The sequence below is a fragment of the Bos indicus x Bos taurus genome, chromosome 5, assembly GCF_003369695.1.
Source record: "Bos indicus x Bos taurus breed Angus x Brahman F1 hybrid chromosome 5, Bos_hybrid_MaternalHap_v2.0, whole genome shotgun sequence".
NCBI lineage: Eukaryota > Metazoa > Chordata > Mammalia > Artiodactyla > Bovidae > Bos > Bos indicus x Bos taurus.
The window spans coordinates 70651721-70670440 of NC_040080.1; the positions used below are offsets into that span (position 1 = coordinate 70651721).

At 39.4% G+C, this 18720-nt stretch overlaps 1 protein-coding gene across 3 annotated transcripts in view; it reads left to right on the top strand.

The window, feature by feature from the left end:
* The window catches only part of SRGAP1 (SLIT-ROBO Rho GTPase activating protein 1), a 311091-nt gene that overhangs the window by 228446 nt on the left and 63925 nt on the right, over positions 1-18720 (top strand). For all 3 annotated transcript variants that reach the window (XR_003511173.1, XM_027542431.1, XM_027542430.1), the window contains exons 7-8: positions 6599-6820; positions 8779-8880. Coding sequence is in view for 2 of the 3 variants with exons in the window: in XM_027542431.1 (XP_027398232.1) it covers positions 6599-6820; positions 8779-8880 (324 nt within the window). In the remaining variant the exon portion in view is untranslated. The remainder of the gene's footprint in view (positions 1-6598; positions 6821-8778; positions 8881-18720) is intronic.

Consider the following 18720-nt stretch of genomic DNA (forward strand, 5'->3'; position numbering starts at 1 on the left):
TAGCCACACACACTCAGTTTTTTCTTGCCTGGGCCTTTCTCGTTTTTTGTCTAGAGCACTCTTTGTTTCAGAGCGTTCCAAGACTGATTCCTTCTTTTCCTTCATGTGGCACCCAGCTGCCCTGTATAGCAGCACCCTTTCCCCCTAGCACTCCCTGTTCCTCTGACTTTTTTCTTCATGGCATGTTTAACCTGACCTGTATTTATTGGGACTTGTTTGATTTGTTCTCTCTCCTCTCTTGTGATTTGACTCAGGGTAGTTACAGAGGTTTGGCCTGGGGAAAAATGAGTCCAGTACAGCTTCTCTAAAGGAGATGATTGCCCCTATGGGTGTGAGCTGTATTAGGCAGCAAAAGATTTTCCAGTCTACTCCTGGGCTCCAGCATATGCAATATCAGTTCTCCTTCTCCTGTTTCCTACTTTATATCCGTTCCTATCCCACAGATGTACCATCTTGACCTTTTCCTTGTTGAAGAGAAATTCCAAACAAGTTTTGCTAAATGTTGGGCTGCAGTTGTTAGAGCAGGAACAAGAATTAAATTGTCAGCTCTGGGTTGTCGGGTACCCAGACATGAAAGCAGGTTTGTAAAAGCTGCTTGTAGTTTAGACATCCAGTTCAACCCCACAAGATGCCTCTCTGTCACAGAATGTGTTGGTGGTATCTGGGGTAAAAGCTAGAGGAGAGATTAGTGAAAGACAAAGAAGAACTCAACTTTCTTCATTTGGCATCTACTGTAAAAGCGCTGAGTGTGTCTTATTTCTGGTCCTTGGAAAACTACCCATCATCATGTGAAAGCTGTGTTTTGCAGTTCAGTTTGCTTGGGTTGCACTATTTTTCAGAGACTCAAAAGACAGGGTAGACCAAGTCCTTACCCAATATCCATGGTTCTGGAATGGTCAAAGCCAAGCTTATTAAAAGGAGTGATAATGTTAAGATAGAATACGTCTGCACAAGTTGCTTCCCTCTCCATTCTCATGACAACCACTTAATTTTGGAGTCACAGGCTGGAGGCTGCTTTGCAAATGACATTGGCCATTACTGTTCCGGCAGCATGTGGGACTTATTTCCCATGAAGTTCCATTATGGTAATCCCGTCTAAATCCAGACTTCTACCCCACTAGGGTTCCTCATGTCATGGAGTTTATTCCCCCCCCCCCAAAATTTATCTCCCTCAACAGCTATGATCCAGTTATACCTAACATTCTGACATTATACCCACCAAGTATATACTTCAATTGATCTCTCAACCTTTGGGGTAATAGAAAGTATTTGTCACAGGCCACAATACCTAAATTTTATCTTCGTTTTTTATCCTATTTGCAACCCTTTTGCCTAAGGCAATTAGCCTTACTGTGGTGATTTAGACTAATGCCTAGTGGAATCTGTCTTGGCAGCTCATAGGATGTGAAAAAAAAAAAAAAAATACACCCTTCAACTTCGAACAGTCTTTCTTTCCCCAGCTTTAATCCATAATTTAATATATCCATTCAGAGGTTTTCATCCATCAAACAACACTATTTTGTTTTCATGAAACATTTTATTGGTTTCTTATGTATTTTCATCATTAAATGCACTTGGGTTATAATTCAACTCTTTGTTCAAAAACTGGCTTTTCATATTGTTATTAATAATTCATAAGCTCCATAGAATTACTTTAGGCCTTTTAACCAAGTATCTTGAATCTTAATATATCCAGTGTCATTTTCGCTTCCAATTTAGGAAAAAAAAAAAAAAATGATTGTGACAGGCCTTGCTGTCTCAGGAGACCTTGAAGAAGAATTTTATTCCTGTTTCTTGTTTCTTTTAAAGTTCAGGATGGTTTAAAAACCTGGAGTGTAGAAGATGTTGCATATCACAAGTAACAAAATCATGCCACTTTCATGACCTCACAGACCAAAAAGTATCGGTAAAGGTCAGAGAAGGAAATTTTCCATCAAAGTTCGTCACAGAAATCTAAGTGTTGTTCTCAAAGTCCCGGAGGCACCCAGGGAGGCCCCTGGGTCAGTTACTAAACCGCATGCATGCTTCTCCCTAGATTATTAGGAAACCGTAGAAATGGCAACCCACTCCATTGTTCTTGCCTGGAGAATCCCAGGGATGGGGGCCATCTATGGGGTCGTACAGAGTCGATACAGCAGCAGCAGCAGCAGCAGTGAATTCAAAGGTCTCTTACTGGGACCAGACCCACCAGATTTGCCTGGCTGAACTGGATGTAGAAACAGGCCCTGGTACTTCTAGAATCTTGACATTTACTCCCCAAAGAAACCACGCTTAGAAATTTGAGGAGTGAACTAAATCTGGAAATAATGAAAATTTGGTATGTATTTTTCAGAGCTGTAATTCAAGTAGATAGCTGGAGTTGAATTTCCTTCTTCCTCTTTTTCCTTCGTTCTCCTGTTTTTTCCTTTCTCTTTTATGTGAAAAGAGACTTGGTTTTTTTGGAGAGGAGGAAAAAACTTTTTTCTCTGGATTGTTTATTTCCTCTCAATATCAATTTTCTATTAAGTTCCATTGGGATCAGTCCTCATAAAATAAAACAGCTTGTACGATCTGCTTCATTAAAATCAAGTTGAATCTGACTCTTTTAGAATGGTAGGGTATGTTGAAGCACTAGAATATCTCAAAGAAATGAGGCCATTTTCTTTACAAATTCATGTTTTCCTAAGATGAAGTGTTATTGAAAAAATAATTTTCAGTCCCTCTGATGCATATAAAACTGCTACACAGAACCATTATGTATTTTTGAGGAATAAGAGGAATAAAGAGGACTTGATCATCCAAGGCTAGAATTTTTTAATCAACTGAAAATCAGTCTCTATATTTGAGAGCAGCTGATTCCACTGGAAATATATTAATGCAGAGGCTGATTGTCGCATTTCATAACTGTATTTTACTTTCATTTGTAATTGTGATGTGGCAACTACTGTCTGCTTTTTTACATCAAGAAATTTTTAATCAAGTCGATTCTCTGACCTGGAGAAATGGCACCCCCAAAGGACAGAGTTCAAGACCCTTGATTATTTTAGTCCAGTGCTTCTCAAAGTTGCTGTGTGTATAAATCAACATGTGGATCTTTTTAAACTTTAGATTCTAATTCAGTCTATCAGGGGTGGGCCCAAGAGTCTGCATTTCTAACAAGCTCCAGGCGATGCTAATGCTGCTGGGCCACAGACCACACTTTGAAAAGCAAGACTTTAGAATATGTTTATGTAAAAATTCCAAGTTGAAGCATTCTAAAATTGGAGGGGGAGTATGGAATCAAGTGTGTTAGCATGTCTAAGGACGGGCCATTGATTAAATCCTAGGTCAGGAAGATCCCCTGGAGAAGGGCATGGCAACCCACTCCAGTATTCTTGCCAAGAGAATCCCATGGACGGAGGAGCCTGGTAGCTAACAGTCCATAGGGTCACAAAGAGTCAGATACGACTGAAGCAACTTAACACATCAACAACAAGGACAGGCCAGTGATTAAATCTGTACCTTCATAAAACATGAAACAAGTTGTGTGTTAACTAAGGGTCAAGTACTGACACTCTTTTAGTAACAAATGAACAACTTGAATCCCTTGACAGTGCAGATTATATTTTACTGAGTTCTAGTCCAGTGGTCCCCAGCCTTTTTGGCACCGGGAACCGCTTTCATGGAAGACAAAATTTTTCCACAGACTTGAGCGGGGGATGGTTTCAGGATGATTCAAGCTCAGTATGTTTACTGTGTACTTTTTTCCTGTTATGGTTACATCAGCTCAACCTCAGATCATCAAGCATTAGATCCTGGGGACCCCTGTTTTTAGTCTTCATATTCCTCCGTTCAGTTCAATTCAGTCGCTCAGTCGTGTCCGACTCTTTGCGAATTGCAGCACGCCGGGCCTCCCTGTCCATCACCAACTGCTGGAGTTCACCCAAACCCATGTCCATCGAGTCCGTGATGCCATCCAGCCATCTCATCCTCTGTCGTCCCCTTCTCCTCGTGCCCCCAATCCCTCCCAGCATCAGAGTCTTTTCCAATGAGTCAACTCTTCGCATGAGGTGGCCAAAGTACTGGAGTTTCAGCTTCAGCATCATTCCTTCCAACGAACACCCAGGACTGATCTCCTTCAGAATGGACTGGTTGAATCTCCTTGCAGTCCAAGGGACTCTCAAGAGTCTTCTCCAACACCACAGTTCAAAAGCATCAATTCTTCAGAGCTCAGCTTTCTTAACAGTCCAACTCTCACATCCATACATGACCACAGGAAAAACCATAGCCTGGACTAGATGGACCTTTGTTGGCAAAGTAAAGTCTCTGCTTTTGAATATGCTATCTAGGTTGATCATAACTTTCCTTCCAAGGAGTAAGCGTCTTTTAATTTCATGGCTGCAGTCACCATCTGTAGTGATTTTGGAGCCCAGAAAAATAAAGTCAGCCACTGTTGCCACTGTTTCCCCATCTATTTCCCATGAAGTGATGGGACCAGATGCCGTGATCTTCATTTTCTGAATGTTGAGCTTTAAGCCAACTTTTCACTCTCCTCTTTCACTTTCATCAAGAGGCTTTTGAGTTCCTCTTCACTTTCTGCCATAAGGGTGGTGTCATCTGCATATCTGAGGTGATTGATATTTCTCCCGGCAATCTTGATCCCAGCTTGTGCTTCCTCCAGTCCAGCGTTTCTCATGATGTACTCTGCATATAAGTTAAAGCCTAGCAAATGCCCAGGAATCTATAGATGGCCAATTAGTGAGCTGAGCTGAATTGAATCAAATTGAATTGATTGAATTTCATTAGAACTATATAAAGATGACCTGCTTTTGTATATTTAAAACCACTAGTTTTATATTTGTATTGCTTTTATGTACAGATTTAATACCCTGTCAGTAATTTATAATTGATCAATATTCAGACTTGTTTTCATTTTAAAAGTATACCCTTAAAATGCAGCGTGAAAAAATAAATATAAATCAAAGGTAGTGAAGATTCAAGAAGCCAAAGCCCTGGTATGCCTAGGAATATTAAACAAAATTCTATCTCCAGTAAAAGGACTTTGACAATCATTTCTTATTTAAAAATTTTATTCTGGAGATAAGAAAGAAGGCACTCCTGGGGTGTTTAGGCAGCTTCAAACCTGTTCTTCCCATTTCTGAAAGAGTATACTTTAATATTTCTTCAGTAAATTATACAGATATCAAAATGTTACAGTTAGTATGTTTGCATCCTAGAAGGATTTCAGAAAATCACTGTATCAATTTCAGTATACATGAACAAACTTGAATGCTATTTTTTTATTATTTCCTTTCAATATTTGATTTTGCTTCTTGTATTTTTAATAGCTTTATTGAGATATAATTCACATACCCTACAGTTAACTCATTAAAAATCCACAATTGGCTTTTATTATATTCACAGACTTGTGTGTATATTGCCACAAAACAATTTTAGAACATTTTCATTACTCCAAAAAGTCCTGTACTCCTTAGCCATCACTTCCTAAATCCTTTATCCCCTAATTTATCTTCTGTCTCTGAGCAACCACTAATTTACTTTCTGTCTCTATAAATTTGCCTCTTCTGGACATCGTATAAATGGAGCCATATGATGTGTGGTCTCCTGTGTCTGGGTCCTTTCACTTAGTATACTATTTCAAGGCTGATCCATGTTCTAGTGTGTTATCAATACTTCATTCCTTTTTATGGCTGTATAATATTTCATTTGGAGAAGGAAATGGCAACCCACTTCAGTATTCTTGCCTGGAGAATCCCACGGACAGAGGAGACTTGTATGCTGCCATCCATAGGGTTAGATAAAGGGTTGGACACAACTGAGCCACTGAACAATGATATTTCCTTTTGTTTATTAATTTGTTGATGGGCATCTAGGTTATTTCCATTCACTTGTTAATAATGCTCCTATAAACATTCACGTACAAATTTTTGTGTGAAAGTGTATTTGTATTTGTCTTGTGTATATACCTAAGAGTGGAATTGCCAAGTCATATGTTAACTCTGTGTTTATGAACCTTTTGATCTGTCAGACTCTTTTCCAAAGTGGCTGTGATGCTTTACACTCCCATCAGCAGTATATGAGGATCCCAGTTTCTCTACATCCTCCCCAATCCTGTTATTATCTGTCTTTTTGATCATAGCCCTCTTAGTGGTATCTCAGTGTTGTTTTGACTGGTATTTCCCTGATTACTTATCATGTTGAGTGTCTTTTCACATGTTTATTGACCATTTATATATATTTTTTTCTTTTTTGGGAAATAGCTAGCAGATTCATTGCCCATTTCTTAGTTGGGTTGTCTTTTTATTATTGAGTCATCAGAGGTCTTTGTATTATCTAGATACCAATTCTTATAACATAATGAGAAAAATATTTTTCCCATTCTGTGGGTTTTCTTTTAACTTGATAGTGCCCTTTGAAGCAAAGCCTTCAAATATGATGAAACCAAATTTATTTTTTCTTTTGTTGATTGTGTTTTGATACTGATCCAAGAAACCAATGCCAGTTGAAAGGTAATGAAACGTTTACTCCTAAGGATTTTATAGTTTTCTAGCTGTCACATTGTGGTCTTTGATCCATTTTTAGTTAATTTTTGTATATGATTTCCTTTTATTTTTTTAAGTGCTGTGATCTTGGCTACCATGCAAGCCTAAACAGAGCCCTGAGAACATATCTCTCTGCGGAGTATAACCTTGAAACCTCCAGACATGAGGGCTTAGACATTATTGAGAATGCCGTTGACAATTTGGAGCCCAGGAGTGATAAGCAGAGATTCATGGAGATGTACCCTGCTGCGTTCTGTCCACCAATGAAGTTTGAGTTTCAGTCTCACATGGGTGATGAGGTCAGTATTTGAGTATTTTAAAAATAATGACTTTTCTCTAAACATACGTTACTCTTTCCCTGCTGTACCAGCAGTTGTAAGGATTCTCAATTGATTTCTCACTCCTGCCTCTGCATGGGGTCTTAGCATAATACTCTGTGATCAGCCGCTGTCACTTCTTAAAGCAAGGGTCAAACACTCCAGTGCCTCCAGAGGCCAAAGAGATGGAGGTGCAAACTGGCTTGCATGTGAGCACTAAACTGTTGAAGGATAATTAATGAGTTCTTCCTTTCCCTCAAGATATTCAAATATAAGTTTAAAACAAAACATTTTGTTGGCCTAATAGAAGCTATCTGAAGACTTCTTATAATCCTGATTTAAAGATCCCCATAAAGAAAAATAATTACAAATGGCAGGAAAATGAAAGAGAGGAAAAAAAGATACAAAACATTTTTTTAAGACTCAAGTTATCTCCAGACTGTTAAAATGAGCATTAGAAACGATGTATTATCTTTAGGTTCTTCATATGAATTTAGCTTTGTCTTATTCTGTGCAAGGAGAGAATCCATTTAAACCATTTATGAGTTACAGTGGTATATTTATCGTCTGTGAACAGGAGGAAACAAGAAAAACCAATTATTGGAGCATGCTATATAGCACTCGGTGTCCCAGCTGTGCAAAACAATACTCATAGATTAAAAACTCAATTTTAGCTTATTGTGGTGACAGTATGTTTTTAAAAATAGATGTTAATTATAATTTCCATGGCAGATTTCTTCTTTAATGCCATAATTTCTTTGGAACACCTAATGTTAAAATTTAAAAGATATGTATGTATTTACCTGATATATTTCTAACCTAATTTTATTTTGCTTGATAGAGTGAATTACTTGATTAAAAGTGGTAAGCAGTTTTTATGCCAATAGCACATGAGCTTTACGGGCGAGTGGCTTATGGGCGAGTGGCTTATCCCACCCAGAGTTTTGTTTCTAAAACCAGTTGGTTACTGTTTCAATCTTTTGGTTATGGGTGGATATGTTAAACACAGAATGATAAAATGTCACAGGCAAGCGATTTCAGTTGGGTTCAGCGTTTTTACTTTTTTTAAACAGCTATTATTATTTTAATATAGTAAGCCTCTTGCCCTTTTTTTAGGGCCCATTCTGCCTGTGAGCGATAGTGTCTATGATGTCTTAGAGACTCCATAAAAGGAAACCCTCATCTGCCAAGACCATTTCTGTGACCAGAAAGATGAGAAGAAATTGTTTCTAATCTGATTCTATTATAATTAAAGGCTCTATTTTTTACCCTAATTGAGATTGTGGCCAAAATGTCTTTCTACCAAAGCCTAAGACTGGTGACTTTTTCAGTTTCATGATTTGGCTAATAATTGGCAAGAAGAGCCATGGATGAAAGATACAAAAAATATCACTTTTTCTGAGTTTTCAGTGTGTGCCAAGCAGTGCTGTAAGTGCCTTATGAACATCATCCTGTTTCATCCCCGCCACAACCCTATGGCACAGGTACTCCACTGTCCCCATTTTACAGACAAGGAAACTGAGGTTTAGTAATTTACCACAGTCACCCAGCTGACTATAATTGGTAGGCTCTGCCACCTGCCCTGCTTTGCCTGCATGACCATGCGTTTGGATCATCCTTCACACTCTGCCAGGTACTTATTCCACAAGATAGGCGTCAGCATCAGAGCTCCATCTCCAGCAGCTGCCACATTCTTCAAGGGAGGCTTCCTACAGCTGCTCTTTTCCCAGGCTTATCCAGGCCAAGCAGCTGCATCCCACTCTCGCCACTTATATAACAAGTTCATATTTAACACTGAAGTGTTGAGGTGACTGTTAAAATATGTAATTGGAATCTTGAGGGGATCCGCGATTCCTGCAGCCTTGACATGGGAGAACTGTGCCTCGGGAGCCTGGCTGCAGGGTGCCCTGTTGTAACTGTGGTCTCTGATTCCCCGATAGGTGTGTCAGGTCAGTGCCCAGCAGCCAGTCCAAGCAGAGCTCATGCTCAGGTACCAACAGCTGCAGTCCCGCCTGGCCACACTCAAGATCGAGAACGAGGAGGTAAGCATGCTTTCTGCCCCCACAAGTAATCTAATTCCAATGTAAATTGGAAGACGGTTTCACTTGACCTAGGCATTTAACGGTGTAACTGCAATCTCTTCGTCATGCATTTTCAGCTAAAACAGGGTTCCTAAAATACTCCTTATAGAGGATAAATGCAAAGGTTCTGTATTTCACCATGAAAGTATTAGTCACTCAGTTATGTCCAACTCTGTGTGACCCCATAGACGGTAGCTCACCAGGCTCTTTTGTCCATGGGATTTCCCAGGCAGGAATACTAGAGTGGGTTACCATTACCTTCTCCAGGGTATCTTCCTGACCCAGAGATCAAACCGGGTCTCCAGCATTACAGGCCACCTCTTTAGCATCTGAGCCACCAGGGAAGACCATGGATGACTACTTTACCAGGGACTCAACTACATCTACATAACACACCTTTTCTTCTTAAATACTGAAGTAATTCCCAGTAGATTATCAAATCCAACATATGTTTCAAGAATCTACATGAATATGTGGAAAGAAATGCCTGATATATTAATTTAATCCTAATTTTTTAAATTAGTACTTTTTTATGCTTTTTTTATATCTTTAGATTTTTGATACGGAACATGGCATTACTGATACAATTAGTACAAAGTAGTATTTTAAAATAGTACTTGTGGTAAAACAGTTATCCTCCAATTAAAAGTTTTAAAAAAACTATTTGAATGGGAGTATAAAACTGTTTATTTGCGGACATTAGTGGACTTAAATGGATAGAACATAAAATGTGAATTATAAATTCATGTTGAACCAGAAAGCCTGTTTCTGAAATTAATTTAATTGAATCCACATTCTCCTTAAATAAAGATAGGAACCAAAATGTTTCTTGTGTTAGTCAAGGTACTCACTTGTAACTTACAGGAACCCAAATCAAACTTAGTCCAATCTCACAGCTTACTTATTGGTCAGTGTTTACAATGGCCTCACTGGTGATTGGATCCTTCATGTGTGTTGGTAGGAAGTCTTTCTCCATGTCCTGTACTGGGAGATCCAGGACCACATAGTCCCTACAGTTTACCATCTCACCCCTTCCCAACATCCTTGTCTCCGAAGTAGGATCTTCCATTGGCCTGACCTAAGTCATGCATACTTTTGGTTCAACTGTTACATCCAGGAAATAGGTTTCTCTCATTGGCCAGCCTAGTTTTTGTGCCCATTCATAGAACCATTTGATTGACAGCCCCAGCAGAAATATGTATTTCTAGAGGTAAGCAGTTTCCAAAAGGAAGGGATATGGTACAAAAAAGGGGAAAAAAAAACAAACAAGAATTTGCCCTTGATAAAATAATCAAAATTCACTTTAGTGCCCCTCTTTTATTTTAATTTCACTGAGATGTTTTGAACATGTGAATTTGAATATGTGAATGTATATTTGTTTCTGTTAAGAAAGAGGACCATGTTTCTACACCAGAATAGTTTGGTCAAAACCCATTGCAGCCTTTTTTGGCTTCTGTTCTTTTTGAAAGAACCAAAACCACCCCTTATTCAAACATGGGTATTTAAGGTGCAGCCAGTGTGATTAAGACTTCAGTCTCTGTGTAAAGTCCCACTAATGAGCTTTTCCAAAGGAGAACTGTTGCTCTCCTTGAGGTGTTGTTAGAGCTTAGGGTTTTGGCTTGGCATCACAAAATACTCACCTAATAGCAGTTTACTGGGTCCTATTAGGCCTAGGGTTTGTATGCATAGAGACTTCCAATTTTTTTTTTCATGCATATGCTCTGGTGGTTTTATTTGGAAACAGCCTCTAAACTCTAGGAAAACAGTGTGTTATACACAAGGTCAACACTGGCAGCACACAGACCTGTTTTGTTTGGCTCCCACAGTTTAGACCTATTGAAAATGGGAAAGTGTGGCAACTCTGGCCCGGTGCTGCCTCAAGAAGGGAAAGGCTGGGGTACTTGAATTCCTCTTGGCCGTAGTCATTCAGCTCCTGATTTTCTTCCATTGGACTAGTCCATTTGCATTATCTGTCTGGCCTCTGCAACCCTTTGAGTTTGTGACCCTGGTCTTCTCCTATGGGCATAATGTGGAGAAGCACAATATCTTTATAAACTAATAGGAGTAGACTTTGCTTTCTGAGGGCTGATTTTTTTTTTTTTTTTTTTAATTTACTGTAGAAACAAGTGAATTAGATTGTCCTGAAGTTTCTTGTGGGCATGACAAGTAGTTTATGATGGCTGGATCTGGAACAGACTGTAGTAGAATGGAATCCCCAAGGAAAGTAAGATTTAAATTGGATTTATGACAACCAGCAGATGTCCTTAGGTATAGAAAGAGCAAAAGAGGTTTCAATATATTTCAAAGTTGGAGACTAACTTTGTTAGTCTAAGTTGTCACCCAGCCTTTCCTTGGGAGATAAACTGAAGGTGAAGTTGAAATCATGTAACAAGAAGCATTGAGAGCCAACTTAAGAAGTTTTAATGCTGTGGGTCAGTTCATTTCAGTACAATAAATATTTATTGAGTGACTTTTACTTTCCACATATTTTGCCAGGTGTGGAAAGTACAGAGATGAATAAGTTACAGTTAGCTTGTATCTAGTGGAAGAAGCAGTCTATAACAAGTCATGTATACAATGTGAAACGTAAGAGAACTAACTTGGGAACAACATAGCAATCATTGTTGGTTTGAAGGCCCTGTGTAGCACTTTTCTCCACCATGAATAAGAAATTTGCCTCTGATCTTCCACTGATAGAAGGACAGAAAACTGACACCTTAGCAACAGACCAAAATATACAAGAAACACATGCATAATTCTGTATAATTTTATGCCTCTGTACAAACTTATATATATATACTCATAAAGTCTAAAATTCATTGGAAAGAGTTTAATTAAAAATAATATGACTGCCCAGTGAAAAGATCAAAATTGAGGGAGAATTTCACCCACTCTTATAAAGCTTAGATAGGGGAGCTAGATAGAATATGACTCTTTTTACCCAATCTTGCTGCTGCTGCTGCGAAGTCGCTTCAGTCGTGTCCGACTCTGTGCGACCCCATAGAGGGCAGCCCACCAGGCTCCCCTGTCCCTGGGATTCTCCAGGCAAGAACCCTGGAGTGGGTAGCCATGTCCTTCTCCAATGCATGAAAGTGAAAAGTGAAAGTGAAGTACCCAATCTTAGCCAGCCATAAATACAGGGCACCCCTTGGAACTATGGGAGACCATCTTAAAAGGGAGAGCCCACAGACCATGTCTGGTCACAAATTTTATTTGCTATACAGTGCTTGATTTTTTTTTTTTTTTTTAATTGTTACTGTCATTTAAAAATTGGAAGTTTTGCCTAAAAATATAGATTTTTCAGCTTGTAAAAATGAGATCTTAACATTACTAGACTTTCATTTCTGTAGGATGGTAACTGACTTGGGCTAAATAGTATATATTCCCCTTAGACACAGAACTCATGCTTCCGACTTGCCGTGCTCACCACTCAGCCCATTTGTCTATTTTCATTATTCGACTCATCCTGAAAGACATCTGAATTTTCAGCACTTGTCTTCAAACAAAGAGAAAAGCGCAGTACGCATTTGTGAAATGACTTCATATACAACTTTACATTTGCCTGTTAAACCTTTTTAAATGAGCTTGTAATTTCATTATGCTGTAAACTTGTTCCTTAGTCTTATGATTCCAGCTTCTAGTCAGCCAACCCACAAGTATTTGTTAGTGTCCACCATTTATTGTGCCTATAGAATTAAGCAGGGCCTGCTGCCCATATAGCTCCCAATTTTTTCTTCTTTTTTTTTTCACTTAAATGTATAACTTTTTATTAAAACTTTAAAGTGAAATATTAATAAACATTACTATTAAAGGCAACACTTTGAAAGAAACCTAAATCTAAATGATCATTTATACCATTCTCACTATAAACATTTTCCACACTCTTTCCAACCTAATGTTTCACAGCTTTGTCCGCTTTCTAAACGTTTACAGCTCAAGTGAAATAGGGAGATTCAGAGGTACAGACTTCCAATTACAAAATAAATGAGTCAAAGGGATGAAATGTACAGAATGAGGAATATAGTCAACAGCTATGTGATATCTTTGTGATATGTGACAGATGGTAACTAGGCTTAAGATGGTGATCATTGTGTAATGTATGGAAATGTCAAATCACTGTTGTACACCAGAACCAATATGATGCTATAGGTCAATTATACTTCAAAAACAGACAAAAAGAGAAGGGAGTGGAGGGGAGAGGGAATTAGATGAAGGTCATCAAAAGGTACAAACTTCTAAGTTATAAGATAAATTATTATTTAATACTAGGGGTGTAATGTACAACATGATTGATATAATTAACACTGCTGTGTGTTATATATGAAATTTGTTAAGAGAGTAACTCTTTTTTTTTGTATCAGTGAGATGATGCCTGTTCACTGAACTTATTGTGATAATCATTTCATGATGTATGTTAAGTCAAATCATTATGCTCTGTATTTTAAACATATGCAGTGATATATGCCAGTTATATCTCAACTAGAAGGAAAAAGAAAGAAAAAAGGAAGAAAAGGGAAGGGAAAGAAAAAGTTTACTTTTAGGCTTTGTCATAGGCATTTCAGCTTAGGGTCATTCTTGGGGCTTCTTTGTTTCAAAGCTAGCCTCTGGAGGAACTTCCGGTAGATCACATTTCCCCTTCCTTAGAGTTCCTCATTTCTCCCTTTGTTGCAGGAAATGGGATGTGAGAGGATGGTCATGTCCCAGGTTTCAGGCGAGTTCCTAGAATGGGCCACCAAGTGAGGGTCCTTGGCTTCACACAGGAAAGAATTCAAGAGTGAGGAAAGGTAACGTCAAAGAGAGTTTATTTACAGAGATAAACATTCCATAGGTAGAATGCAGTTGTCGCAGAAGCAGCCCAGGATGATTAGTTTTTATGGGCTGGATAATTTCATAGCTAACAAGTGGGAAGAGTATTCTATTTGGGACAAAGGGCAGGGATTTCCAGGAATTGGGCCTCAGAATGGTCACAGTTCCTGTGAATGTGTCCTTTAGCATATGCTAATGTATTGCATATTCGCATATGCTAATTAGCCAAAGATGGAGAAGCTGTATACAGTCAGCAAAAACAAGACCAAGAGCTGACTGTGGCTCAGATCCTTATTGCAAAGTTCAGACTTAAATTGAAGAAAGTAGGGAAAACCACTAGACCATTCAGGTATGACCTAAATTAAAACTCTTAACGATTATACAGTGGAAGTGAGAAATAGATCCAGGGATTATTCTGACAGACAGAGTGCCTGAAGAACTATGGACGGAGGTTCGTGACATTGTACAGGAGGCAGTGATCAAGACCATCCCCAAGAAAAAGAAATGCAAAAAGGCACAATGGTTGTCTGAGGAGGCCTTACAAATAGCTGAGAAAAGAAGAGAAGCTAAAGGCAAAAGAGAAAAGGAAAGATATACCCATTTGAATGCAGAGATCCAAAGAATAGCAAGGAGAGATAAGAAAGCCTTCCTCAGTGATCAATGCAGAGAAACAGAGGAAAACAATAGAATGGAAAAGACATCTCTTCAAGCAAATTAGATATACCAAGGGAACATTTCATGCAGAGATGGACCCAGATAAGCAAGATGGTGTGATCCCTCACCTAGAGCCAGACATCCTGGAATGTGAAGTCAAGTGGGCCTTAGGAAGCATCACTATGAACAAAGCTAGTGGAGGTGATAGAATTCCAGTTGAGCTATTTCAAATCCTAAAAGATGATGCTGTCAAAGTGCTGCACTCAATATACCAGCAAATTTGGAAAACTCAGCAGTGGCCACAGGACTGGAAAAGGTCAGTCTTCATTCCAATCCCAAAGAAAAGGGAATGCCAAAGAATGTTCAAACTACTGCACGATTGCACTCATCTCACACACTAGCAAAGTAATGCTCAAAATTCTCCAAGCCAGGCTTCAACAGTATGTGAACTGTGAGCTTCCAGGTGTTCAAGCTGAATTTAGAAAAGGCAGAGGAACCAGAGATCAAATTGGCAGCATCCGTTGTATCATCGAAAAAGCAAGAGAGTTCCAGAAAAACTTCTGCTTTATCGACTACACCAAAGCCTTTGACTGTGTTAGGTTCAGTTCAGTCACTCAGTCATGTCTGACGCTTTGCAACCCCATAGACTGCAGCACGCCAAGCTTCCTTGTCCATCACCAACACCCGGAGCTTACTCAAACTCATGTCCATAGAGTCGGTGATGCCATCCAACCATCTCATCCTCTGTCATCCCCTTCTCCTCCTGCCTTCAATCTTTCCCAGCATCAGGAGGGTCTTTTCCAATGAGTCAGTTCTTCGCATCAGGTGGCCAAAGTATTGGAGTTTCAGCTTCAGCATCAGTCCTTCCAATGAATAGTCAGGACTGATATCCTTTAGGATTGACTGGTCAGATCTCCTTGCACTCCCAAGAGATTCTCAAGAGTCCTCTCCAACATGACAGTTCAAAAGCATTAATTCGGTGCTCAGCTTTCTTTATAGTCTAGCTTTCACATCCATACAAGACTACCGGAAACACCATAGCTTTGACTAGACGAACCTTTGTTAGCAAAGTAACGTCTCTGCTTTTTAACATGCTGTCTAAGTTGATCATAGCTTTTCTTCAAAGGAGCAAGCGTCTTTTAATTTCATGGCTGCAATCACCGTTTACAGTGATTTTGGAGCCTCCCAAAATAAGGTCTCTCACTGTTTCCATTGTTTCCCCATCGATTTGCCATGAAGTGATGGGTCCGGATGCCATGATTTTCCTTTTCTGAATGTTGAGTCTTAAGCCAACTTTTTCACTCTCTTCTTTCACTTTCATCAACAGGCTATTTAGTTCTTCTCTGCTTTCTGCCATAAGGGTGGTGTCATCTGCATATCTGAGGTTATAGATATTTCTCCCATAAATCTTGATTCTAGCTTGTGCTTCATCTAGCCCAGCATTTCACATGATGTACTCTGCATAAGTTAAATAAGCAGAATGAAAATATACATCCTTGACATACTCCTTTTCCTATTTGGAACCAGTCTGTTGTTCCATGTCCAGTTCTAACTGTTGCTTCCTGATCTGCATACAGATTTCTCAAGAGACAGGTCAGGTGGTCTGGTATGCCCATCTCTTGAAGAATTTTCTACAGTTTGTTGTGATCCACACAATCAAAGGCTTTGGTGTAGTCAATAAAGCAGAAGTAGATGTTTTTCTGGAACTCTCTTGCTTCTTCGGATGTGAGAGCTGGACTATAAAGAAAGCTGAGCACCGAAGAATTGATGCTTTTGTACTGTCGTGTTGGAGAGGACTCTTGAGAATCCCTTGGAGTGCAAGGAGATCCGACCAGTCAATCCTAAAGGAAATCAGTCCTGACTATTCATTGAATGGACTGATGCTGAAGCTGAAACTCCAATTCTTTGGCCATCTGATGCACTGACTCATTAGAAAAGACCTTGATGCTAGGAAAGATTGAAGGCTGGAGGAGGAGGAGATGACAGAGGATGAGATGGTTGGATGGCATCAAAGACTTGATGGACATGAGTTTGAGTAAGCTCTGGGAGTTGTTGATAAGCAGGGAAGCCTGGTGTGCTGCATGCAGTCCATGGGGTCGCAAAGAGTCGGAAGCAACTGAGGGACTGAAATGAAACAAACCGGATGTATTACAATGAGTGTATAATGAGGCTCAAGGTGTACTGGGACTTGAATCTTCTGCCATCTTGGGCCCAATTGTTTCGGTTTTTGTTGGATCTTCAATGGCTGTGTCATTCTTTGAATGGTTGTGCAATTCCCTCTTCCCTCCTGTCTCACATTTATCAAAGCCAAAGAAATGGGAAATGAATTGCATAAGTAAAGCAATTAGGTCTTCCTTTTTTTTAACTTGTTGGGCCCCTTTTCAGACCATTTGTACCAATATTGGTTCAGTAAATATAGCTTTCACAAGCGTGGCACTTCTATGCCATGAGTAAAACTGTCACACATATGAAAACATCTAGTCTCTCTTAAGTTATAGTAGATTTAGCCCCCTGAAGGGAATAGAAAAGAGAATAGTCTATAATGAATTCTTCAGTTAAATTGCATCAGTGTTTAACGAACATATAAATTTTGCTGCACTGCTTAAAGTCTTTCATCAACAGTTCACGAAGGTTTATTTCACAGACTATTCGCAAAATACAGTCTTTATATAGGATATTTTCAAGAAAAATGAATAGTATTTTAAGCAAACACATGAGATAATTTTCATGGCATGGGTAATTGAGGGGGAAAGTAAGAGATAATTTGGTTATACCTTCTATTACCAGTTATACTTTCTGTTACCCCAAAATTGGCATTTGCCTCTTGGTGGATGTCAAAAGACTTCCAAACCAAAGCACAGGAAGATTTATTATTTCTTGCAGCAAGTAAGAACATTGAGAATCTTTCCCAAAACAGTGTCTACTCAACAGCAAGAATTGGAGAATTTTAAGCCTAAAGGCACATGCATATTGTGAAGGGGTTTAAGCAGAGGAGAATTTCAGCATAGACTTGGGGGCAAAGGTCAGCAGAATCCAAGCTTTAGTTGATTGAGATCAGGAGGGTCAATATCTTCATTCCGTCCTTTACCTGGGTGGGAGCCTTTGAGTTCCTGCAGAACTCAAAGATATATTATTATGTGTATTCCTTGAGGGAGGACTAGAACTCTGCCTTATCACTGAACTACTGTTTGACAAACTTTTCTGTGTTCCCTTGAGATCATGGATTACTGAGACCTGTTCAAGGGCAAGCATTGGGCTTAGATCACAAAATAGCTGAGGCTACAGTGGCTCCTCTTATGTCAAGAAAGCCATTCATTCCTGGTTGTGTTTCTCTGGGGACCCCCTAACCTATCTGCTTTACATTTCTATCTGTGGTAGAAGAATCACATCTCCCTCCCACATTTCCCCTAATACCAGTGACTGCAGCAGAATCCCAAGTCATGTCCATCACTGATCAGACTCTTAAGGGCAGTTGTCAGATTCTTCTAAGACTTGGTATAAGATGTGAAGCTTGATAACCACTTAATCGTGATTGCTGTGTCTGATGGTCTCTGTGGCTTTAGCTTCATTTTTCTTTATTTAAGTGATTCTTACTTGCCTAAAACCTTCTACTGATGAGTTTGACAATAAAAGCCCAAGTAAAAGCTAACTGCCATTTGTCCTTTAAATGATAACATCATCTTGCCCAAAATTGAAAAGAGGATCAACTTTTTCAATGAAAACATGTATTTTTAGAAGGGGTCTGTGGTGTGTGTGTGTGTTTGTGTGTAAACATGTATTTTTAGAAGGGGTCTGTGTGTGTGTGTGTGTATGTATTTTGTTTCAAATAAGCTTTAACTTTATTGGAGGGAGGGCCCCGATCCAGGAGAATACCAAGCAGAATGAGAAGAGTTTCTACAAATGGTCTAAAAGTGATCGGCAGTCTAGGACATCCAGAAGAAAGTGTCAGAGCTCAGGATGACTGTCAGTAAGGAGACCCCGCGTTATTGGTGTCTGCCAAGCATTCCTCTGGAGTCTGTCGATTTGGAAGGAGGAAGACTTCAGCATCCACCATCCATTCAGTTCATTTTCACTGCTGTCTGGAGAATCTGCTGTGTTCCAGACACTGTGCTGGTTAATAAGCTGTCCCTGACCTCAAGGTGCTCCCGCTGGAGACAGAAGACCGAGGCCTTCTATACAGTGTGGTATGGGTGCTCATGAGAAATGGATTTGAGATCATGCTCATCAGACCACTGTTGGTAAAAGGTCCACCCAGATGGGTCATTAAATCAGAGTCTAGCAGCCGTAGGAAAGCAGGCTTTCTCAGATGCGGCTGACTCAGAGACATTGTTCAGAGAGCTC